The following is a 26,124-nucleotide window of genomic DNA, read 5'->3' as shown; positions in this document are numbered from 1 at the left end:
GCTAAATGAATATTTTTCATCAGTATTCACACTGAAAAAAGGCAATGTTGTTGAGGAGAATACTCAGATACAGGCTACGAGACTAGTCAGGATTGATGTTCGCAAGGAGGAGGTGTAAGCAATCATGGAAAGTGTGAAAATAGACAAATTTTTGAGCCAGATGGGATTTATCCTAGGATTCTCTGGGAAGCCAGACAGGAGATTGCTAAGCCTTTGGCTTTGATCTTTATATCATCATTGTCTGCCAGGAGATAGTACCAGAAGACTGGAGGATAGCAAATGTTGTTCCCTTGTTCAAGAAGGGGAGTAGAGACAACCCTGATGATTATAGATCAGTGAGCCTTACTTTGGTTGTGGGTAGTGTTGGAAAAGGTTATAAGAGATAAGATTTATAATCATCTGGAAAGGAATAAGTTGATTAGGGGATAGTCAACATGGTTTTGTGAAGGGTAGGTCGTGCCTTGCAAACCTTATAGAGTTTTATTAGGATGTTGCCTGGTATGGAGGGAAGGTCTTACGAGGAAAGGCTAAGGGACTTGAGGCTGTCTTCGTTAGAGAGAAGGTTGAGAGATGACTTTATTGAGACATATAAAGATAATCAGAGGGTTAGATTGGGTGGACAGTGAATGCCTTTTTCCGATGATGGTGATGGCTAGCACAAGAGGGCATAGCTCCAAATTGAGGGGTGATAGATATAGGACGGATGTCAGAGGTAGTTTCTTTACTCAGAGAAGTAGGGGCTTGGAATGCACTGCCTGCAAAAGTTGTAGACTCGCCAACTTTACAGGCATTTAAATGGTCATTGGACGAGAATGGAATAGTGTCAGTTGGATGGGCTTCAGATTGGTTTCACAGGATGGTGCAACTTCGAGGGCTGAAGGACCAGCACTGCACTGTTATGTTCTAAGCAAAGCTTTTGCAATTGTTGTGCAGCAAATTGAATACAAAAGTGGAGACATTATGCTTTGGTTATAAAGGGAATTCATGAGATCACATGTGGAGTAGTGTGTACTGGATGATCTTTTTGTTGTTCTTTGGATATGGGTGTCACTTGCTATATTGCCCATCCTAAATTTCCTGAGAGTTGGTACTACAACCTTGAATTGTAGTCCTCCTTGGGGTGTAGGGGCACACCCAGTACTACTGGAAAGAAGTTCCAGGGTTTTGATGCAGCAACGGTGATGTACTTCCAAATCAGGATGGTGTTTGGTTTAGATGTGGGCACACAGATATTCTCATGTATCTCTGTCCTCAATTTTTTTACATACTGAAGGTCACAGCTTTGGAAGTGCGACTGGTGGAAACTTGGTGAGTTATTACAGGCCATTCTGCTATAACGCTCATTTCGTTAATGCGAATTTGCCATAATGCAATTGATGAATTGGGGACACTTTCTAAAGCATGAACTTTTAAAACATGTATTTATTATAACATGGGTCTGGCCCCATTCGTTTAAATGGTGCTGCTATTACACGATTTCCTCATAACTCAAGATTGGATGAGAACAGAATAGGCTGTACTTGGAGAATTACAATACATCTTCAGATGGTACATATGACTATGACCATGCATTAGTGGTGGAGGGAGTGAATGTTGAAGATAGCGGATGGAGTGTCATCAATTCAGGATAGCATTAAACTTCTTGTATGTTGTTAGAGCTGCACTCATCCAGGCAAGTGGAAAGTATTCCATTACACTTCAAACTTGTACCTTGTAGATAGTGGAGTAGCTTTGAGGAGACATGTGGTGGGTTTTTCACCACAGAACTGTTAGTCTCTCACCTGCTTATAAGAAATAACTGGGCAAATTAAGCTTGTACCTTCTGGAGCTTTGAAGAGCAAGAAATTGAAACACACAAGATCCTAAGGATGCTTGATACGTGGATGTGGAAAAGATGTTTGTTCTGGTGGGAAAATCTAGAAACAGGGGTCATGGTTAAAGATCGGGGGTCACCCACCTAATGAGTCAGTCCTGTAGCATGAAAACAGATGCTTCGGCCCAACTGGCCTATGCTGACCATTTTCCCAAACTAAGCTCGTCCCACCTACCTACATTTGGCCCATATCCCCGCAAACCTTTACTTACTTATCCAAATGTCTTTTAAACATTATAACTGTACCTGCATCCACCCTCCCTCTGGCATTCATTTGAACCACTGTGTAAAAAAAAGTTACCCCTCACATTCTGTTAAAATCTTCCTCCTCTCACCTTCAAAATATCCCCTGGATAAAAGCAAATTACTGTGGATGCTGGAATCTGAAACCAAGAGAGAAAATGCTGGAAAATCTCAGCAGATCTGGCAGCATCCGTAAGGAGAGAAAAGAGCTGATGCTTCGAGTCTAACTGACCCTTAGTCAAAGCTCAGCTCAGCTGAGTTTTGACAAAGGGTCAGTTAGACTCGAAACGTCATTTCTTTTCTCTCCTTACAGATGCTGCCAGACCTGCTGAAACTTTCCAGCATTTTCTCTTTTGGTTTCAAAATATCCCTAGTTTTGAACTCCTCCGCCTTCGGGAAAATACCGTTGCTATTTAGCTTATCTAAGCCCCTCATGGTTTTGTAAACCTGTATAAAGGTTATTCCTCTACCTCCTACACACCAATGAAAAAAGTCCCTGCCTAATATTATCACTTAAACCCTCCATTCCCAGCGGCAGCCTAGCAAATCCTTTCTGAACCCTCTCCAATTTAGCAATATCCTTACTATAACAGGGCGACCAGAACTGCGCACAGTACTTCAGAACTGGCCTCACCAATACCCTACCCAATCTCAACTCAATGTGTACTCAAAGGTCTGAACAATGAAGGTAGATATACTTTAGTAGAAATTATCTATCGGACGGTCAGAAGTGTTTTAACTCTTTCACGGTGGAAACAGTTTGTTTTTTAATATTTTTAAGGTAGAGGTACATAGGTTCTTGTTAAACAAGTGGGGTAAAGATTATGCGGTAGACAGGAATATGGACCAATCAGATCAGTCATGATCTCATTGAATTGAAGAGGTGGATCAAGGCGTGGTCGACATCAGCTCGTCATTCAAAATTGGTGCAGATTTGCTATACCTCAGCTTCGAGTAAGACCGGAGATGAAAGAGACTCGTTTGCTGCATTTAAAAGGAAAAACACTAAATGGATTGAAATGATTCAGCTCCTGTGAAATACCTTCAAAACGCGGATAGAATTTAATTCAAAAATATGAGTTTGTTGGGATTTTTTCGCATTGATAGGACCTGCAGGATGTTAACTAATCTTCAGCCATCGGCGTGCTCTCATATACTTGTGACTTCAAACACTGTTCAATAAAATTAGTTCAAGAACTAAAATCAAAACTGTTTGCTTGCGTCATTACTTTTCTCCATTCGGAACTCTCAAGACAATTCAAATCCTACAATTCCTATCTCTCATTCGATCTGCCCCTGACATCCATCATTCCCTAATTCACTCCTCAAAATTGGGTTACTATTCAAAGTTTGTGCGAAGATTTGTAGCTCGGGAGCTCGTTGTTGTGGTTCTGTTCGCCGAGCTGGAAGTTTTTGTTGCAAACGTTTCGTCCCCTGGCTAGGCGACATCATCAGTGCTTGGGAGCCTCCTGCGAAGCGCTTCTTTGATGTTTCCTCCGGTGTTTATAGTGGTCTGTCCCTGCCGCTTCCTATCCCTCCATATGGGTTACTATCCCTCCATATCGTTCTTTAACCCTTTCTCCCTTTACACTGCCTCGCACTGCTCCATCTGTATCAGTCTGCGTTCATCTCTTTTCCACTCATATATCTCCAAATCCTATTATTCTGCCTCTTCTTTCTTTCTCTCTCCTATTTCCTCTGTCCCTATCTGCTGTTGCCCTGCCTCCATCTCTCACGCTCCAGTCGCTTGCCTCGACAAAAATCCTTACGTTCTTCCTCCGCCCAAGCTTTCTACCTCATATAACATCATACTCGATATAACCCGCTAATTCTGCCCAACTGCTTGAACAGTGGCAGAGCCTCGTCCTCACGCAGCTCAGCTGGACGCTTTGCCACATAAAGCTTCGTTACCCTCGACCAGGCCGAGCTGGGGAGGAGCCGTCTCCCTATTTCGTGGGAGCAGAACCGCCTACCCAGCGATTGCATTGGCTGTTCTATCTCATTTCCCTTTCCCGAATGGTTCGCTTCATGTCAATCATTGCCAGTCTCACCCCGCCCCTGGTAGATGTCAATCAAACAATCTCTCACAGCTACCTGTTTAGGTTTCTGCATCAGCAGTTCTTTCGGTTTTTAAACAAGCTCTCTGCTGACCATCAACCCGTCCAGTTTGCGGCCTTTACTCCCCTCTCTCCCACTAACGCCAGGCTGCCTCAGGAACCCTTCCAGCTGCCATTCGGGAAACATTTTATTTTAAACTTTCCTTCTCCCCCCCACCCCCCCCCCCAAATATTGATGAAATCGTAAAATAAGAAAAAAAGCTTTGAAAATGTCAAAAAGAATTTTCAACAAAATTCTACTGGACTCCATTCTGCATGTTACACTCAATGTGACTGGAGTAGATTTAATATTTTCAAACTCATTCCATTCCATTACAAAAAAGTTTCAAATAGAAAATTACAGGAAGTGCAGGAAAAGTTATATTTAAACAACATGTTCCACGCTGAGGTTTCTCAATCGTGCTGATTGGCTGATAGCCATTCTGAAAATGTGTTGCTGGAAAAGCTTAGCAGGTCAGGCAGCATCCAAGGAACAGGAGAACATCCTGTTCCCTGGATGCTGCCTGACCTGCTGCGCTTTTCCAGCAACACATTTTCAGCTCTGATCTCCAGCATCTGCAGTCCTCACTTTCTCCTGATAGCCATTCTGACCATTTCAGCTCGTAATCCAACTCTCTGCTCGGCTCATTCTCTAGCCCCGTTGTGTCTCACTTGAATTAAATCTGAAGTGCCGTATTATTCCACCCTTCGTAATCGTCAATGAGAAAGACACTAGTTTGACCCAGTTACTCACCCAAATAACAAAAATAGTTCGAACAACGAACAAATTACAAGTGAAACAAAATAATCTTTGCAAATTACATCAGAAGATTCTTATGCTTATCAACTTCACTGCAATCTCCATAGTCACAGTAAAGTCTTAGGGATGCAAGACAACATGCTACTTGTGAAAGGCATCAGAAAAGCAAGGAAGACAGGCATGTAGCAAAAGTGAACATTCCTTTAGGCATAATTTTTGATGACTACCTGTGTCAAACGTAGCAGAGATATATAGGGAGAAAATTCCAAAGCCTGGCTTGAGACAAGTGAATATGCAACCACCAATGACAATAAAATTAATGATATTCCCTGGAGCGTTGGAAGCTGAGGGGGTACCTTATCGAGATTTTTAAAATCATGAGGGGCATGGATAGGATAAATAGACAAAGTATTTTCCCTGGGATAGGGGAGTCCAGAACTAAAGGGCATAGGTTTAGGGCGAGAGGGGAAGGATATAGAAGAGACCCTAGGGTCAACCTTTTCATGCAGAGGGTGGTACGTGCACGGAATGAGCTGCCAGAGGAAGTGGTGGAGGCTGGTACAATTACAACATTTAAAAGGCATTTGGATGGGTAGAGAAGAGGAAATGTTTGGAGGGATACAGGCTGGATGCTGGCAAGGGACTAGATTAGGTTGGGATATCTGGTCGGCATGGACCTAAGGGTCTGTTTCCATGCTGTAATCTCTATAACTCTAGTTAAAATCGGAAATGCAAAACAGACCAGATTTAGAGAAACAGAGGGCTAACACCAAGGAGGCGTTATTAGAGAAATGAACTTGAAGTGAGCCGAGACACAGATGGAAGAGTGTTGGATGACGAAGCTTACAGGAAGTAAAATTTGGGAAATGAGTCAGGGAAGCATGGGAATAACTGTGTGCAGCCGAACCGCAGAGATGGATGAAGATTTCTATAGAGTTGAAGCATGGATAAAGTTGAAGGATGTTATAGGATTGGAAATAGGTGCACTTCGAGATATATGTGAAGATACAAATTAAACTCAAGCAGATCATTAGATCCCTCAAGCCTAATTCACCACTGAATAAAATCATGGCTAATCTGATTATGACCTCAACTCCATATTCCATTTAATCTACACTACTACTCACCCCTTCCCCACATTACCACCATTCCACTCCAAGGTTCCCATAACCCTATCACTCCATTTTTTAGTCAAAAATCTAATTAAACTTTGTCTTTCAAACACTCAATAAGCCTGCCTCTACTATTGAGGAAGAATTACAAAAACTGTACAACCCTCAGAAATCCTTTTTCTTAGTTTCTGTCTTAAATGGGAGATTCTTTATTTTTAAACCGAGTGCACTTGTTCTATTCTCTCTCATTAGAGGAAACAACTTTTCGCGGCCATTCCGCTTCCCTGTAGAATTTTTTTAAAATTTTTTAAATTCTCTCTCATTCTTCTAAACTCCAATGGATACAGCCACTCCTTGTCTTACCATTGCTCAAACGATATCTCCCACCTCACCAGTTCACATTCCTGTAAAAAATTAAACTTGTCCAGGTGGCTTTCAATGCATTTGCATTGCAACTAGAGGAGGCCAAAGTGTTCACATTAGTCCTGACTTGCTCTCACGAATGCCCTGTACAAATGTATAAAAACATCCCCACTTTTATATTTCGTTATCCTGGTAAGAAACAACATTCTATTTGCTTTCCTACGTCACCATTTACACTGATTACAATACCATCCATCTTTGTGTCCTCAGAAATCTTTAATTTTAATTTAATCAAAAATCTTTAATTTTAATTTACTGTCCATCTCTAATAGCCTTGATCCTATGATTATGAGCTACTGCCTTTAATCACAGTAGCCAATATAGTTTGGAACATCATAGCCTATCATAGCCTTTTATAAATATAATGAATGGAGAACAAACACTGATCCTTGCAACTTATCACTCGACATGTCCTGTTAATTGGTGTACCCGTCCATTTTCCTTATTCCCTGCCTAATGCTGCTCTACATCTGAACAAGGTCAATAACTTGTCTTTCAATTCCTTGTACTTGAACAGACCCGTATGAGTGACCTCAAAGTCCTTCTTGAAAAACATCTCAACAACATCCATAGATACTCCCACGTTCGTTACTTTGGACACATTTTCATATGATTCAAGCGGGGTCAGCAGGCATGTTCCATGTTGGCTCTTCCTCATCATCTGAAAGCAAAACGTGTAGATCTACCAATCACTTGTCTTTTCCCGGCTAAAAAGCAAGATATAGAGGATAGTGTTTGAAGAAGGAAGCACAAATATTGAATGCACAAAATCGGTGCTGCGATTCTAGAGCATTTTACAACTTGCTTGTGGGCGGCACAGTGGTTAGCACTATTGCCTCACAGCACCAGAGACCCGGGTTCAATTCCCGCCTCAGGCGACTGACTGTGTGGAGTTTGCACATTCTCCCTGTGTCTGCATGGGTTTCCTCCGGGTGCTCCGGTTTCCTCCCACAGTCCAAAAACCTGCAGGTCAGGTGAAATAGCCATGCTAAATTGCCCGTAGTGTTAGGTGCAGGGGTAAATGTAGGGGAATGGGTCTGGGTGGGTTGCGCTTCGGCGGGTCGGTGTGGACTTGTTGGGCCGAAGGGCCTGTTTCCACACTGTAAGTAATCTAATATTACGAAACTTGGAGTGAGTTTTAACTGCGAGGAGGATCGTGTAGCAACTCAGGTCACCGACAAATTGTAGCAGTGAACAGGCAGTTGAGATTTTTTTAAAAAAAAGCTGCTGTAAAAAGCTCCAACAGGTCTGGCAACATCTGCTCTGAGGATGGCTCACGGACCCGAAACGTAAACTGATTTCTCTGCACAGATGATTTCGAAATCTTCCAGCAACATTTGATGTCTTTTTTCGTTTCTGATTTACAGCATTCTTCCTTTCGGTTTTGAGTTGCCATTTCAAGTTCAATGTACTCTTAAGTGATACATTTTAATAAGAATCCTTTTACGGGGCAGTGCTTGTGTCACTAGCTCAGGGACAGGAGAAGAGGGACCACATCCCGCCTATTCCGGAGGTGTGCAACAACATACCCAGACAGCTCGATGGGAAGCACCCATCATTCAAAAGCCTTCAAAAGCCACATCAGCTCTTAACAACAAATAAACCGAAATAACTGCGAACGCTGTAAATCGGAACCGAAGTTCTCAAGAAACGTCAATTCCAACTTCCCTCCACAGTTGCTGCCAGATCTGCTGAGTTCTCTTTTCCAGCAATGTTTTGCTTGTTGTTGTAGACTCTTGGCGGCATCTCGAACCGAAACCGTTTGGAACCGATGGAGCGGAAATGACGGTACGGCCACAGTGATTGACAGCGACTCCTCCAGTCATAGCACGGGGACGACATCGGCGGGACCAACAGGCTCAGGCGGAAGGGGCGGACTCAGGCCGCACCGGTGACTGACGTTTCGGCCTGCCCAATCATTGGACGCGAGCAGGTGGGGTGGGCGGTAACCAGCGGCAGCACGGAGCGAGAGGCTCCGCCATTTTTTTCTGTTGTTCGCTCGGTGCGGCTGAGGGTAATTGTCAAGCTTGTGCGTGGAAGTTTTAGGGGCTCGGGGGCGCGGTGTGTTTCGTCTTTTTAATCGCTTTTTGTTTTTTTTTCCTCTTCTCTCAGTACGCCCGCTCCGCTCTTCTCTCTGGTCGTGTTGTCGTTCCTTTTGCGGTTGAGTTTTTTTTAAAAATACGGGGGAACGCGTACGGCGGGAAGAAAAAAAATAATAAAGAAAGATGGTGAAGATTTTCGTGGGTAATCTACCGCGGCCAACCACCGCCGATGAGATCCGGGCCTTGTTCGAGAAGTACGGCACCGTGAGCGAGTGCGACCTGATCAAGGTGGGGGTCTCGCTTAATGTGGTCACGTGGGGTGCGGTTTTCAGGAGTTGGGGTTCAATTTCACCCTCTCCATCCTCCTCTCCCGTGCCCATACACCCACTCTACAAACATCTCCAGTTGGCTCTTCCAGTATCCCATCACCCTACTCTGTTTATCCCATCCCACTTCCCGTCTCTTATCCCTTTCTATCCTCCCCACACGCTCCCATCTCTGTTCCCACCATATGTTCCTCTGACTCTACCCCACTCCTCTCTAAGGTAAAAACAATGACTGCAGATGCTAGAAACCAGATGCTGGATCACTGGTGCTGGAAGAGCACAGCAGTTCAGGCAGCATCCGAGGAGCTGAAGCTCCTCGGATGCTGCCTGAACTGCTGTGCTCTTCCAACACCATTGATCCCACTCCTCTCTAAGGAGGAGAAAGTGAGGTCTGCAGATGCTGGAGATCAGAGATGGAAATGTGTTGCTGGAAAAGAATCGACAATTCTCCTGTTCCCTAGATGCTGCCTGACCTGCTGCGCTTTTCCAGCAACACATTTCCATCTCCCACTCCTCTCTACCCTACTGCACTCTTCCACTGCCCCTGATTACCCCCCCCCTTCGCTTTTCCTCACCCTACCAACTCTGCCACCTCACACCTCCTGTCCCCACATCACCCACCACCTGTTTGCCGACTTCCCAGTTGTCGGTAACATCCATTCTGTGTTTACCTTTTCCATTCCTGTCGGAATGTTATATGTTTCTATAAGATTACGTTTGGTTCTGCTAAACTTCACTGACCTAGTCCAATCCTGTTTCCCTTCTTACTCTTTCCATGGCCAAAATATCCTTACTCGGATAATAAAACCAGAACTGTGAACAATATTCCAGGCGTAGTCTCACCAAGGCCTTGTGTAAGGCAGCATCTGCTTAGCAGCAACACTGGTACCCTGTTTCTGACAGGGCCACTCAGCTCCTGACCTCATTGCGATCTTGGTTCAAACATGATTGAAGGAGCTGAATTCCAGAGGTTGGGTGAGAGTGACAGCCCTTGACTTCAAGGCCGTATTTGACTGAGTCTGACATCAAAGAGCCCAAGCAAAACTGGAATCAATGCAGGGTAGGGAGTTCTTCACTACTTGAAATCATCATTGGCACATAGGAAGATGGACATGGTTGTTGGAGATCAGTCATCTCAGCTGCTGGACGTCTCTGTAAAAGTTCCTTAGAGTAATGTGCTTAGCTAACCATCTTCAGCTGCTTCATCAATGACTTTTGCTGCATTATAATTTTGGAAATGGGGATATTCAGCATCATTCCCGATTCCTCAGATACTGAAACAGTCCATGTTCAAACATAATATAATATTAAAGGATGACCATTAAATAGTAACACAAATACCAGGCAATGTTCATCTCCAACAAGAGACAATCTAAACATTACCCCTTGATATTCAGTGATCCCAACATCATTGCAGGAAATGATTTACCACCTCATTTTCAAAAGTCTGTCTGCTATCTCCAATGCAAAAGTCAGGAGTGCAATGAAATATTCCCAACTTATCTGGATGGGTGCAGCTCCCACAACACACACCAGTCAAGACAATACAGTCAACATAATTTGCACCACATCCACAATCATCTAATCCCTCGACCACCAACACTGTGTGGTGTACTGTCTAGAATGCACTGTAGAAATTCACCAATGTCATTAAGCAACACCTTCCAAACCAGCAGATACAGGAAAACACCACCATCTTTAAGTTCTCGTCCAAGCCACTTATCACTTGGAAATGGATCACATTCTTCCACTGTTGCTCGTCAAAATTGAGGAATACCCTTGGTATCATATTGTGGATTTACCTGCAACAGTTCAAGGAAGCAACTCATCACCATCTTCTCAACTAGATATGGGCAATAAATGTTAGCTAGCCACTAATGCCTGTATCCCATCGAGAATTGCAAAAACAAAGGTCAGCCCTAACATCTCAGGAATCAGTTTGGTCAACCTTTGTTGCACACCTTTCATAGCCAAAACATCCTTCCTCCGATAAAGCGACCAAACTATAAACAACCATCCTGTTACAGTTTCACCAAGGCCCTGCCAAATTACAGCATAGCATACCTAGTACTCAATCCTCTCACTTGAAGGCGGACATACTCTTTAATGTCTTCACTGCCTGGTGCACCTGCCTGTTTTCTTGACACCAAAGTCTCATACCTCCACTCTCCCAAACTGTAGCTATTCAATAGTAATCATCAGAGTCATACAGCATGGAAAAGGACCCTTTGGTCCAACTCGTCCATGCCGACCAGGTTTCCTAAACTAAACGAGTCCGTTCACCTGTGTTTGGCCCATATCCCTTTAAACCTTTCCTATTCATGTACCTGTCCAAATGTCTAAATGTTGTAATTGTACCTGCATCTATCACTTTCATTGGAAGTTCATTCCATTTATGCACTGCTCTGTGAGGGAAACGTTGCCTCTTACGTCCCTTTTAAAATCTTTTCCTCTCACCTTAAAATTTGCCCTCTTGTTTTGAGTTCTCCTACCCTTGGGAAAAGACCTCAGCTGTTTATCTTTTCCCTCATGATCTTAAGGACTTCTATAGGGTTACCCCTCAATCTCCTATGGACCAGGGAAAACAGTCCCAGCTTATCCAGCCTTTCCTTATGACTCAAACCCTCCAGCCCCAGCAACATCCTTAAAAATCTTTTCTGCACCCTTTCAAATTTAATATATAGAAGAGTGACCAGAACTGTAGACAGTACTGCAAAAGTGGCCTCAATGTCTGTTTAGCTGTAACCTGACATCCCAACTCCTATACTCCATTCTCTGACCAATGAAGACAAGCGTAACAAACGCCTTCTTCACCACCCTGTCTTCCTGTGATGACTGCTTTCAAGGAACTATGTACCTGCTTTCAAGGAACTGTGGGTGGCACAGTGGTTAGCACTGCTGCCTCACAGCGCCAGAGACCCGGGTTCAATTCCCGACTCAGGCGACTGACTGTGTGGAGTTTGCACGTTCTCCCCATGTCTGCGTGGGTTTCCTCCGGGTGCTCCGGTTTCCTCCCACAGTCCAAAGATGTGCAGGGTCAGGCGAATTGGCCATACTAAATTGCCCGTAGTGTTAGGTAAGGGGTAAATGTAGGGGAATGGGTGGGTTTCGCTTCGGCGGGTCGGTGTGGACTTGTTGGGCCGAAGGGCCTGTTTCCACACTGTAATCTAATCTAAAAAAAATCTAATCTAAATCTACCTGAGTTCCTTGGTCTCTCTGTCAACAATGCTCTCCTACCACACTCTGTAATTTCTGTCCTATTTTCTAGCAAATGCAACATCTTGCATTCATCTAAATTAAATTGCATCTATCACATTTTAGTCCATTGGCCCAGTTGATCAAGATTCCTTCCTCTTTTCTCCTACCAGAGTGGATAACCTCACATTTATCCACTTATATTTCATATGCCATACATTTGCCCATTCACTGGACTTGTCCGTATCACCCACCTCTCCAGCCTTCAGTATCTGCAAACCAGGAGATGATACATTTAGTTCCATTATCTAAATTGTTTATGTATTATGAATAGTTGGGTTCAAGCATTGATCCCTGTGGTCCTCCCCTCGCTTCGGTCATCACTGCCTGTCTCTCAGAAAATAAGCCATTCGTACTCTGTTTCCAGTAGATATGTCATGCATAATTTCCCTTTCATAAATGCATGCTGACCTTGTCCAGTACTTTTACTGTTTTCCAAGTGTTCTGCCAATAAATCTTTTATAGTGGACTCTAGCATTTTTCCTTTCTCTAATGTCAGACCAACTTGACTAGGATTCCATTTTTCTTTGCTACTGCCGTCTGTTAAAATAATGAGGTTACATTCGCTACCTTCAAGATATAGGGACTGTTCCAAAATATGTAAAATCCTGAAAGATGACCACCATCCATTGTTTCTAAGACCATTTCCTTAAGTATTCTGGGATTTGAATAATCGCGCCATTGGTATTTATCGACCTTTATTCCCATTAATTTTGCCAACACCATTTCCCTACTAAGATTGAATGCCGTTGATTCCCCTCTCTCACTACACTGTGTTGACCAACAGTTCCGAGAGGTTATTGTGACTGCCTTTGTGAAGATAAAATCAAAATATGTATCTAGTTGATCTGCAATTTCTTTGTTCCACATTATCACTTCTCCTGTTTCTAATTGTAAGAGACATACATTTTTCTTCACTAATCTTTTTTTCTCTTCACAGACCTATCAAGCTTTTCCAATGAGTTTGTATGTTCCTTCCAATCTTATTCAATTACGCTTACTTTCCCCAACTTAATCAATTCTTTTGTCCTCCTTTGCTGAAATCTAAACTGTTTCCAGTCCTCAGGTCTGCTGCATTTTTTGACCATTTGTGTGCTCTTTGCTTGGATTTAATACAGGTGTCCCCCTTCATCTGTGGGTGATACATTCCAAGACCTACTGCAGATGCCCGAAATTGCGGAGAGTAATGAATCCTATCACTTAAATGAAAAGCTTACCTCCCTAGCAGCCCCTGGAATTATTTCTGGAATGTTCCATTCAATATATTCTGGCCGCGGCAAAACATGGATAACTGAATCTGCCGATTATGGGGGTTCTACTGTACCATTCCAAATTTCCTTTGTCCTATCATTGTCATAGCTAGTTCATGCATCATACTAACAGTTTCCTTTATTTACATCAAGAACCTAGTCTTAGAATCAACTATCGCACTCCCCATCTTAATGAAGAATTTTATCACATTGTGGTTGATTTTCCCCAAGGTGCCTCGCACAGCTAGATTGGCAATTATCCCTTTCTAATCACACAATGGCCAGCTGCTTACTCAATGTACTGATCCAGAAAATCATCTTATACAAGTTCCAGGAGTTTCACTTTCACGACATCATTACTGAATTGATTTTTTTTTCCATCTGTATGTAGATTAAGATCACCCATAATTATTGCTTGGTGTCTATTTACTGTTAAATGGCGTCCCCAATAGTTCCACTGCTGTTTGCAATCTCCACTATCATTTTCTCCCCTTTGCTGTTTCTGAACTCTATCAATACAGATTCCACTTTACTGATATCCTTCTTCACTGTTTTCTTAATGTCCTCTTTCACCAGTAATGCCACCCCACTTCCTTTTTTTTGTCTGTTCATCCTAAACACTGCTATTCAGTTCCTATCCTTGGTCAATCTCCAGACATGTCTCCATAATTCTAATTATTCATTCATATTAATTTGCACAGATAGTTTATCCACTTGATTGTGAATACATTGTGCATTAAATCTCAACCCCTTAGGCTTGTCTTTTCAGCATTCTTAGTCCCATTTTCTATTGTGCACTGTTTTATTCTTGCCCTAGATTTGTCTGCCTATCACTCTTTTAAATTTCATTTTCCATTTTAGCTTAAACACTCTAACTAAACTAGCAAAGGCATCTGGTGTACTTGCCTTTATTAACCTAGACATTGAATACAAGGGTGTGGAGGTTATGTTGGAACTAGAAGGAACATTCTTTTTGGCTATAGATGGAGTACTGTGTGGCGTTCTGGTCGCCACACAATAGGAAGGATGTGATTGCACTAGGGAGGCTGTAGAGGAGATTCATCAGGATGTTGCCTGGGTTGAAGCAATTCAGGTATGAAAAGAGACAAGGTAGACTGGAGTTGTTTATCTTTGGAGTCGGGAAAGTTGAGGAGGAATCCAATTGAATTGTGCAAAGGTATGAGGGCATGAATGAGGAGAAACCCTCTGATCAATACCCTTGGGCACAGTTTTATGTTAAGGTGAAAGGAAGTTTCGAGAGGATTTGAGGGAAAACATTTTTCAGTCTGAAGGTTGAGAATATCTGGAATTATTTACCTAAAACAGTAGTAAAAGTAAAAATCCTCAAGACATTGAAGCACTATTTAGATGTACACTTGAAACATCAAAACATACAAGCAGCAGGACTGGTGCTAGAAAATGGGCTTAGAATACATAGTTGGGAGAAGGTGAGGACTGCAGATGCTGGAGATCAGAGCTTAAAAATGTGTTGCTGGAAAAGCGCAGCAGGTCAGGCAGCATCAAAGGAGCAGGAGAATCGACATTTCGGGCATAAGCCCTTCTTCAGGAATGAGGAGGGTGTGCCAAGCAGGCTAAGATAAAAGGTAGGGAGGAGGGACTTGGGGGAGGGGCGTTGGGAATGCGATTGGTGGAATGAGGTTAAGGTGAGGGTGATAGCGCGGAGAAGGGGTGGGGGTGGAGAGGTCGGGAAGAAGATTGCAGGTCAAGAAGGCGGTGCTGAGTCTGAGGGTTGGGACTGAGAAAAGGTGGGGGGGGAGGGGAAATGAGGAAGCTGGAGAAATCTGCATTCATCCCTTGTGATTGGAGGGTTCCTAGGCGGAAGATAAGGTGCTCTTCTCCACGTCGTGTTGCCGTGGTCTGGCGATGGAGGAGGGCAAGGACCTGCATGTCCTTGGCGGAGTGGGAGGAGGAGTTAAAGTGTTCAGCCACGGGGCGGTTGGGTTGGTTGGTGCGGGTGTCCCAGAGGTGTTCTCTGAAATGTTCCGCAAGTAGGCAGCCTGTTTCCCCAGTGTATTGAAGGTCACGTCGGGTGCAGCGGATGCAGTAAATGATGTGTGTGGAGGTGCAGGTGAATTTCTGATGGATATAGAAGGATCCCTTGGGGCCTTGGAGGAAGGTGGGGGTGGGGGGGGGGGGGGGGGGAGGTGTGGGCGCAAGTTTTGCGTTTCTTGTGGTTGCAGGGGAAGGTGCCAGGAGTGGAGGTTGGGTTGGTGGGGTGGTGGACCTGATGGGGGAGTCGCGGAGGGAGTGGTCTTTCCGGAACGCTGATAGGGGTGGGGAGGGAAATATATCCTTGGTGGTGGGGTCCATTTGGAGGTGGCGGAAATGACGAAGGATGATCCGATGTATCTGGAGGTTGGTGGGGTGGTAGGTGAGGACCAGTGGGGTTCTGTCCTGATGGCGTTTGGAGGGGCTGGGTTCAAGGGCGGAGGAGCGGGAAGTGGAGGAGATGCGGTGGAGAGCATCGTCAACCACGTCTGAGGGGAAATTGCGGTCTTTGAAGAAGGAGGCCATCTGGGTTGTTCGGTATTGGAATTGGTCCTCCTGGGAGCAGATGCGGCGAAGGAATTGGGAATATGCGATGGCGTTTTTACAGGGGGCAGGGTGAGAGGAGATGTAATCTAGGTAGCTGTGGGAGTCAGTCGGTTTATAGTAGATAACAGTAGAATAGATAGTTGCTTAGTGACTGGCATGGACAAAGAGCCTGTTACATGCTGTTAAAAACTTTAAGACTTTAACCCTTAATTTCAATGTTGCCAGTCTTTTTGACAAATACCCTTTTGTTTCCACTGAGCAATCAGTTATCATCCACTGTTACCAGATTCATCCTGGGTTTCTACCTGTCTAGGTTTGCTTATTTTGTAATAAAAGCAGAAAGTGCTGGAAAAGAAAATTGGCTTGGTCTATCTGTGAAAAGAGAAGCAAATGTTAATATTTCAAGGCCATATATATCTCTCTCTCTCTCTCCCTCACACATACTATCTCTCCACAGTGTTGGAAAAACTAAGCGGGCTTGGAGCATCTGTTATAATAGAAAGAAGAGTTCATTTTCAAACCAAATTAGAAGAGGAATCTTCCCAAAGTCTCAATGTTAACTCAGTTTCTCTCTTCACAGATGCTTCCAGACCTTCTGAGGTTTTCCAGAACTGTTTTTTTAAATTTCAGGTCTCCAAAGTCTGCAATACCTAAGTACCATGGTGAGGTTTTCCAGAGTCCATGGATTGATGAAATTGAGGGCTCTGGTTTAAAAAGAAGCCATAGATGGGGTGAAGAGCATAGATTTAAAACCATCAGTTGGGTGTTGAAAAATATATTTTTGCTGTGAGTTGGGAGTGACTAGAACTCAGTGAGATAATGGTTATGGTAGAAAGCCTTATTGCATTTAATACGCACATTTAATGCATCTACCATATCCTACGATATTACAGATCGTGTGTTAGAGTGCATTATTGGTGGTTAGTTATTTTCCAGCCATTAGAGACAAGTTAATTTGAACGGGACTTTTTTGCTTTGTAAATTTCTGATTTATTCGTTTCGTTGTCACTTAATCGAGATACAAATAGTTAGACCATACATGAATTGCATAATGAGACACTGTTGGAAAAGAAGAGATTTAATCAGCCTGTCTTAAGACTGTCAATATTACATTACTAATTTTACATCTTATCCTTGAACAGAATTATGGCTTTGTGCATATGAAGGATCGGGAAGCAGCAAAGGAGGCGATTGAGAACCTCCACCACTACAAGTTGCATGGTGTCTCCATTAATGTGGAGGCAAGCAAGAGTGTGTCCAAGTCCTCGACGAAGTTGCACGTGGGTAATGTTGCTTCTGGCTGCACCAGTCTGGAATTGCAGGCCAAGTTTGAGGAGTATGGAACCGTCTTAGAATGCGATATTGTTAAGGACTACGCCTTTGTGCACATGGAGAGAAGCGAAGATGCCATGGAGGCCATCAGAGGGCTGGATGGCACAGAATTCAAAGGTGAAATTACTGGATTGATGTGGGGCATTTAGGGCTTTGAGATGTTCTTTTTGAACCTCAGTGGTTGTGCATGTATTCGGAGTCAGAATTGCAGATAATGGGAGTGTTTTCAGTGATGAAGTTGTTCGCTCAATCACAGCACGTTTTATGCAGTGTCTGAGTGTCCCAAATCTTTGAACATAATGTATCTTCTTGCAGTGTGTGACACTGAGGGATTTCTGCAAGGGCTGCAATCCTATCAGGAGTGCTGCCTCAAAGAGAAATAGTATAATTTCCATCCATATAGGCCCTTATTTCAGTTTTAATGTTAGGTGATTGAAAAAGTAGGCATATTGCTATTTTCCACACAATGATATAGGAGAAATAAAACAATAGGCATGAGAGATGGTTTCTTTTTATTTGCTACATGGAAGCTTGTTAAACCTTTGCTACCTTTAGTTGCACTTCCAGATCGGCCAAAAGCTTGGTGTTTGTCAATCTATCACAAATTGACAACGATAAGGCTAGCTGAAAATACATTTCTACACTCTCAACTGCTCCAGGAATATCACTGCAGTGGCATGGGATTTTCCAACTCTAATAACTGCTTGTGGCATTTCTGAAATAATGCAAATAATTCATTAAATTGCCTACCTATTGTTGCCATCATATAGTCAGCCTCTCACCCTCTGAAGTGCTACTTTGCACTTGCAATGTTTATTGGTTGGGTGTAGCGTATATGAGCACTCAATATTGAGAGATGTTTTTGAACAGCCAGTAGAGTTTAAAACTAGGGGGAGAAACCTTCATGTCAGATGGCCTTTGAATCAGCAAAGTTAAAACAGTCAGACAGTTTTCTACATTGTCTATGTTGCAACCACTCTGAGATTTTTGAATTGCATTCAAAAAGATCTATTTTTATAGTGTGATCATGCTTGATAGGGATGAGACTGAGGTTGCTCAAACTTCATGAAGATTTCTTGCAAGCAATGGTGACACCATTGTATGGTTTACATGAGAATGTCTGTTTCCCTGGTTAGAGTTTGCTACCAAGTAATTGCCTTTGCATGCATCTCAGTAAACTTACACTTGATGTTACCCTTTTCTCCTTTTCTGAGGTCCTGTTGTCTCTTTATGTTGTGCATTTTTATCCATCTATTGGTGAACATTAAAACAAATTTCAACATTTTGATAGTATTGGTAAGTGTCTTGTGTTCTTTTTCTTGGGGTACTGAGTTTTCCTCAGCATAAATGGCTGAAGCTTCTTTCTAAGTTTAGATGAAGATCCACTTATCCTCACTTCAGTATGTCTGTCAATCCAAATGTAACAGATTATTTATCTTAGCACAAACATGTGGAAACCATTCTAGGATTAAATGGAGTACTGTGAACTTAATCAGAGATCTCTTATGTTCTTTGGTGTTGTGTGAGACAGAGTTAGATTTTAACTGTGATGAAGCCCCTCAGTTAATGTCTGATCATATTGTACAAACTGGAAATTTTGTCTGATCAAACGAGGCAATGTTGTTACTATGGAATGTTACACTTCACATCCCATTCGCAACAAGGACTCAAAGTTAGTATGGTTTGAAGGGCAGTAAAGCTCCTTCTTCACTGGATGGGTGTCAAACTCAACTTATATTCTGGATGTAGTTTTAGTTGGAAGCTTTGTTTTCGGACGTTTCGTCACCAGTGGGCGGCATGGTGGCACAGTGGTTAGCACTGCTGCCTCACAGCGCCGGAGACCCGGGTTCATTTCCCGCCTCAGGCGACTGACTGTGTGGAGTTTGCACGTTCTCCCCGTGTCTGCGTGGGTTTCCTCCGGGTGCTCCGGTTTCCTCCCACAGTCCAAAGATGTGCAGGTCAGGTGAATTGGCCATGCTAAATTGCCCGTAGTGTTAGGTAAGGGGTAAATGTAGGGGTATGGGTGGGTTGCGCTTTGGCGGGTCGGTGTGGACTTGTTGGGCTGAATGGCCTGTTTCCACACTGTAATGTAATCTAATCTAATGTAATCTAAAAAAAACTAGGTAACATCATCAATGTGCTTCCAGATGAAGTACTGGTGGCATGGCCCGCTTTCTACTTTTTTAGGTTTCCTTGGGTTGGTGATGTAATTTCTTGTTCTTTTTCTCTGGGTTTGGTAAATGGGATCCAAGTCAATGTGTTTGTTGATAGAGTCCTGGTTGGAATGCCATGCTTCTAGGAATTCTCTCTGTTTGGCTTGTCCTAGGATGGATGTGTTGTCCCAGTCAAAGTGGTGTCCTTCCTCATCTGTATGTAAGGATACTGGTGAGAGTAGGCCATGTCTTTTTCTGGCTAGTTGATGTTCATTATCCTGGTGGCTAGGTTTCTGCCTGTTTGTCCAATGTAGTGTTTGTTACAGTTTTTGCAAGGTATTTTGTAAATTACATTAGATTTGCTTGTTGGTGGTATAGGGTCTTTCAATTCATTAGCTGCGGTTTTAGTGTGTTGGTGGATTTGTGGGCTACCATGATGCCAAGAGGCCTGAGTTATGTTAAATTATATCAACTTATATTAAAGTTAGACGAACATATCAAATGTGCTGGAAACAGCTTACAAGTTATTTGGACACACTGGGTGGAAATTACTATGAAAATTTCCAGTTTATTTGGTCATAAACAGTGTGCCATGTAGACCAGTTTCAAGCATGAGGTCTGGCACCACAGACATAACTGACAGCATATTAGTTACCTTTGCTTTTAGAGTTACTTAAAGAGACTGTGTGGTCAGTTTAAAATATGCAAAACTCCATGTGCTTATTTCAGGATTGTTCTGTAATTACATGGAAAACATGGTTCAGCATGTGCTGTTGTACGTTACAAGTGGATTTTCAATAATTGTTTATTAGCCTTAAAGTTTCAAAATCAGCTAAGAAGTGACAACAATTTTGTTTTCTCTTTAACCCCCCCCCCCACACACACACACACACACACCATTCCTTTTGGGATATGCAGCGACTGTTGCAAAGCATTGACTTTAGCTTCCAGCTGGACCTTCTGCTTCTTCTGAATAAATTGAACCTTGCAATGTAACACCAGCATTTGGTGCCTTCTGTGTGACTGAGAACAATCAGTCTTGATGTCTCTCCATCCTGACACCAACCCCCCCTTACTACCATCCTTCCTGTTCCTCATTTTCACAGCATTGGAAACATTATTTTATTTATGCCCAGATATCACTCAACCTATTACCTCCTGATTCTATCTACGTTCATGAGGATGTTGCTGCTGATTTTGGTCCTGCAGGAAATTCTGGGTCCCACAAGTATTCTCTTTCTTTCTGCAGCATCATCACCTAGTTTCTTGCCTTCCTGGAGTTCACATTGCTCAATCTGCATTTTCTCAAGTGCCCTCATGACCTTAATTGCCAGTCTAGCTATCTTCAAGTCCTTTGTTGCTTCTGATTCACACGTGCCCCAGTCCTGTGCACCTGGTCAAATGTCAGTCTTTCAAGCAGCAGTCCCTAGTCCTGTTCTCCACCTATTATCTCTTTGTCTTTCTCTTCCCTGTGGAAGGAAGAAGCTGATGCACTGAAAAAATTCATTCCATTCTCTGTTTGAAACAGCACCTTGGTATTCTTGCAGAGTATTCAAACACTACTATCTGTTAAAACTGTTCATGTAGCCATTTTAGTGTATTGCAAGTTACATACAGAGTGAACAATTCTACGGAATTCCAGATTCAGAAGTGCCTTAAATATTGCATCAATTCAACTCGTTTTACAGGGCATACCAAACTTTGTGTGGCTTCTCTGAGGGAGTCAATTCAGTGTTTTCCTGAAGTGCTGGATTAAGGATGACCAAACAAGATAGAACTAGTTTGGAACTCTGTTCCACTGAATGCTCAGATTGAAGATTAAACAATTCTTTACTATGGTAAATTAACAGTTGAATGAAAGCTGGAAATGCATTTTTCAGAAGTAACATATCACTCTGTTTTAGACTAAAATAGTGGTGTAGTGAACAGTGAAGAAGTTTATCTAGTACAGTGGGACCTTGATCAGGTGGGCCGATGGGTCAAGGAGTAGTAGATGGCGTTTAACTTAGATAGGTATGAATTGTTGCATTTTGGCCAGGCAAATCAGGGCAGAACTCATACACTTAATGGTAGGGTCCGAGAGAGTGTTGTTGAACAAAGTGACCTTGGGATGCAGGTTTATCTTTTGTTGAAGGCAGAGTTGCAGGTAGACTGGTTAGTGAAGAAAGTATTTGGTACGCTTGCCTTTATTAGTTAGTGCATTGAGTGAGTACAAGAGTTGGGATGTCATGTTGCAGCTGTACGGGCACTGGTTAAGCCACTTTTGGAATACTGTGTTCAATTCTGGTGTCACTGCTGTGAGGAAGATGTTGTTAAACCTGAAAGTATGCAGGAAAGCTTTACAAGGATGTTGTCAGGATTGGAAAGTTTGAGCTATAGGGAGAGGCTGAATAGGCTGGGACTACTTTGCCTGGAGCTTTGGAGGCTCAGGTGTGACTTTATAGAGATTTGTAAAATCTTGAGGGGCATGGATAGGGTGAATAGCCAAGGTCTTTTTCCAGGGCAGGGGAGTCCAAAGCTGGCGGGCATTAATTTAAGGTGAGAGAGGAAAGATATAAAAGAGACCTCAGGGACAAAGTTTTCACAAAAAGTGTGTGTGTGTGTGTGTGAGAAAGAGATGACTGGTAGAGGAAATGGTGGAGGCTGGTACAATTATATATTAAAAAGCATCTGGATGAGTATATAATTAGGAAGAATTAGAAAGATATGGGCCAAATGCTGGCAAATAGGACTAGATTAATTTAGGATGTCTAGTCAGTATGGATGAGTTGGACCAAAGGGTCTGTTTCCATGCTGTATAGCTCTATGATTCTCACCCTTGAATCTCTTCACCAATGAATCTGAAGTATTATCCTTCAAGGAACTGTTTTCATATCTGCACATCTTGTGATTTCAATGGTGATTTACATTATGTTTCAAAAGATTATCTTAGTTCTCTTAATAATTTTAAAAATCTGCAAATATCCTTTTAATTTGGATAATGTTTAATTTCCTAGTACATGGGAACAGTGATTTTTAATTTGTGTGCATCATCTTGTCAACTCCATATCCTGAGGCGATTGAATTAGTTATGAACGACTCTTGAATTGTGTTGATCTATATCAATCAAGAGTGGGTGCAGTTAATGTCCAGTCCTCTTTTATTAAATATATGTTTGACACAAGTTCTCCCAGGTTGGAGATATTCCTAATGACTTGGTGAAAACAACAATTTCTTTATCTTGACAAAGGGACAATTTGGAGATTTATCTGGGTGCAAATGGGTAGGGAGTTCAGTGCCCAAAATGGTCTTTGCATATTGTCATGATGTGACATCAGCCTGAGACTTCTCTGACACCTTCAGGGATCTTTCAAAGATCACTACAACTAATTAAGTTGTTTGGAGTGTCAGCAGTGCTTCAACTAATTTATGCATGATAAACTCCTTGATTTCATTGGGGAGTGTAACTAGGTAACTACTTAAGTGAATGTTGATAATAGGGCATATGTTTTCAGGAGAATTTTTGACTACTGTGAATATTGTCATGGGATCTTGCATTTACATTTGAGGGAGAAGACTGGGCCTCCATTTAACATCTCATCCAAAAGATTGCATCTTCAATTGTGTAGTGCTCCTTTAATTCTCCACTGAACTATTAATCTGGATTTTATGTTCAAATTTCCAGGCATACTTATGCCATCTTATCCTCAGGAAAAAAAGTAATATAAACACTTAAATTCCATGAAACGTAACTGGAAAAACATGGAATCAAACTGTGGAGACTGGCATGACACTTTGGACTATATTGTGAAAAATAACTTGGAAATGTTGATCTATCAGTGTTGGTTTTGATAAGTCACTGGTTATTTTGTAGAATTGCACATGCAGGGTTTACTGGAATGTTGAGTATTGGAACACATCGAGAAAGAGAAATAGATAAGTAAAACCATACTGGAACAAGGAATAAAAGGGTCAGGCAATGTGTCTCTGTGCTTGTAGGAGTAAGCCTGTAACAAAATCGTGACTGCCTTGTGGGGATGCAGGGAATGTGAGTGTTTTATCTCTTAAGTTTGTTATATTGAAATGGCAGAAGTGTTGGTTGTTACTGATGATAAGTCCACACACCCTTTCAGTTCTGTTGATCATATTGTTTTTGTAGTTGAAATTAGAGTGCTGGAGAGCATGGAGTCATCTGTTATAAAAATGAGAAAATGTTTTTACTGGCCTATAGGTCAGACCCTATACGTGGAGAGGAGCAACTGCATAATTTTGACATATTGGATAAAGGATCTTTTGTCAGAACTGGGAGCTGTTGGACATAAGTAGCTTCTTTCAATATAAGCAGGGAAAAAGCAAAAAATATCTGGCAGGTTGCAGTGAGGAATTATTAAATAATAAAAGGGACCATGAGTGCAACATTGATAAGGGAGCATGTATAGATACTAAAATGTAGATATTTGAAGGAGAAGAGCAGAGAGAGAGAAAACAAAGTTTTGAAAAATTCGACAAAACACGAAGTTACTGTGGCCTTGGACGGTGGCAGAGACCTTTTCACAAGTAAAGTGGTAGGTCACATACCAAGCATGAGCCACTTTAGTTATTATTGTTATTTAATATTTAAGATATTAAACCCCAGCAAGAATGCAGAATTTATGCAAATAAAAGCAAAGTTACCATTTCGATTATGAAATGACTCTTTGATGCTAAAATGGACTGGAAAATGATGTTTCCAAAGCTGTTGACAGAGGAGGAGGAGGAAGTGGAAAAGGTAGCAAGTGAACAATAAAATAAAAATATTGTATGTGCTAGAAATATGAAACAAACACACAATGGTGGAGAAAATCAGCAAGTCTGGTGGCATCTGTGGAGAGACAGAAACATGGGTTAATGTTCCAGTACAACTTGTGGTTTTGTTTCTCTCTCGATGGTGAGCATGCCCAGAGTAAATGACAAGGCATGTTAATGATAGTAGAGGAAAGATGTAGATACAAAATGGTTGGTAATTGTTGGTGTGAATAGTGGAAAATAGATTAGCTTCAGTGAGAGTAAATCAATTCAAACAGGGCATGGGTACTGGCGAGATCAGTGGTTTGGTCAGAGTATTGAGCACAGGATTTGGGAGGTCATATTGTGGCTGCACAGGACTTTGGTTAGGCACTTTTGGAATATTGCGTGCAATTCTGGTCTCCTTCCTATTGGAAGGATATTGTGAAACTTGAAAGGGTTCAGAAAAGATTTACAAGGATGTGCGAGATTTGGAGGATTTGAGCTATAGGGAGAGGTTGAATAGGCTGGGTCTGTTTTCCCTGGAGCGTTGGAGGCTGAGGGGTGACCTTATAGAGGTTTAGAAAATCATGAGGGGCATGGATCGGATAAATAGACAAAGTCTCTTTCCTGAGGTGGGGGTGTCCAGAACTAGAGGGCATAGGTTTAGGCTCAGCGGGAAAGATATAAAAGACACCTAAGGGGCAACATTTTCATGCAGAGGGTGATGTGTGTATGGAATGAGCTGCCGGAGGTTAGTACAATTGCAACATTTAAAAGGCATCTGGATGGTTATATGAATAGGAAGGGGTTTGAGGGATATGGTCCAGCTGCTGGCAGGTGGCACTAGGTTGAGTTGACGTATCTGGTCGTCATGGATGGGTTGGACCGAAGGGTCTGTTTCCGTGCTGTACATCTCTGATTCTGAGTATCAATCAAAATGGAGGATAATGGTTTGTGCTCTGAAGTTGTTGAAGTCAAAATTGAATACTGAGGGTGAAGGCTGTAAAGTGCTTCAGCAGAAAATGAGTTGCCATATTGAACTTCTTTGAGCCACTCAAACTAACACTTTGTAGTCCGAGACGTGCAAGTGTGAGACCAACATGGTGTATTGAAATGGTAAGCAACAGGAAGGTCAGAGTTATTCTTGTGTTCTCTCCTACAAAATGGTCATCTAATTTAAGTTTGATTTCACAACTGACATCTCCACCGTCCCAGTTAATTGCCGTTCTAGTGCACATGCCTGTTGTCATGCTATTATCTTTTTCTTGGGCCTGCTACAGTGCTGTAGTGAAGCTCTGTGCAAGCTGGAGGGACATCACCTCATTTTCCACCTCAGCACTTTACAACCTTCAGGAACTAACACCGAGTTCAACAACTTGAGAGCATTAATATTGTCTTTGATGTCAATTATGCCCTGTCCACACTCTTTCTTCCCCCCCACTACAGGTCTTGTTTTAATGTGTTTACTCTCTGTATAGCCAACTGTGGTGTAAAATTCCAAGCAGTGGAATGTGGTGAAACGGTTAAAAATTATGTCCCAATACATGTGTGAATCTAACCGGAATGGAGGTGTTGCTTAGTCCCGTGTGAATCTTCTTATCTGTATGTAACCAGAATGGAATGTGTTTTTTAGCCTTGCTCTGCTGTTCACATGAATGTTTATATCTGGAAAAGAATAAAAAGCTGGAAAAGTCTCCAGTTCGGTGAGTCTGCTCCGGGGTTACGTTTAACCGCCGAGCGTGGGTTGTTGGCAACCGCTCTACAAGAACTGACGGCTCCCAGTTTTTGTAACATGTAGAGTGAGCATAAACCAGACCCGTTGTGCGACACTGCGGGGAATAAAATGCCCATATTCTAGCAGTCTCGCCTCTTGGTCGTTTGTTCTGTGTCAGACTACTCTCCTACGAACCTGACCTTGAGAATTTTTTAAAACACCAACCCATTTTCTTCAATTGAC

At 42.5% G+C, this 26,124-nt stretch overlaps 1 protein-coding gene across 3 annotated transcripts in view; it reads left to right on the top strand.

The window, feature by feature from the left end:
• The first annotated feature begins 8,001 nt into the window (after positions 1-8,001).
• Positions 8,002-26,124, top strand: part of LOC122541360 (RNA-binding protein 4B-like) — a 34,733-nt gene continuing 16,610 nt past the window's right edge. The window contains exons 1-3 of one of the 3 annotated variants that reach the window (XM_043678058.2): positions 8,002-8,295; positions 8,620-8,837; positions 17,079-17,385. In XM_043678058.2, the coding sequence (XP_043533993.1) occupies positions 8,733-8,837; positions 17,079-17,385 (412 nt within the window). In that variant the 5' untranslated portion in view covers positions 8,002-8,295; positions 8,620-8,732. Of the gene's footprint in view, positions 8,296-8,365; positions 8,522-8,542; positions 8,838-17,078; positions 17,386-26,124 lie in introns of those variants that run through there. The other 2 variants (XM_043678055.2, XM_087979429.1) reach the window with 2 other exon arrangements.

Source organism: Chiloscyllium plagiosum, unplaced genomic scaffold (assembly GCF_037043375.1).
Source record: "Chiloscyllium plagiosum isolate Xiang-an unplaced genomic scaffold, Cpla_swu_hap1 HiC_scaffold_35, whole genome shotgun sequence".
In the NCBI taxonomy this organism is placed as follows: domain Eukaryota; kingdom Metazoa; phylum Chordata; class Chondrichthyes; order Orectolobiformes; family Hemiscylliidae; genus Chiloscyllium; species Chiloscyllium plagiosum.
This window is presented reverse-complemented; position numbering and strand designations above follow the sequence as displayed.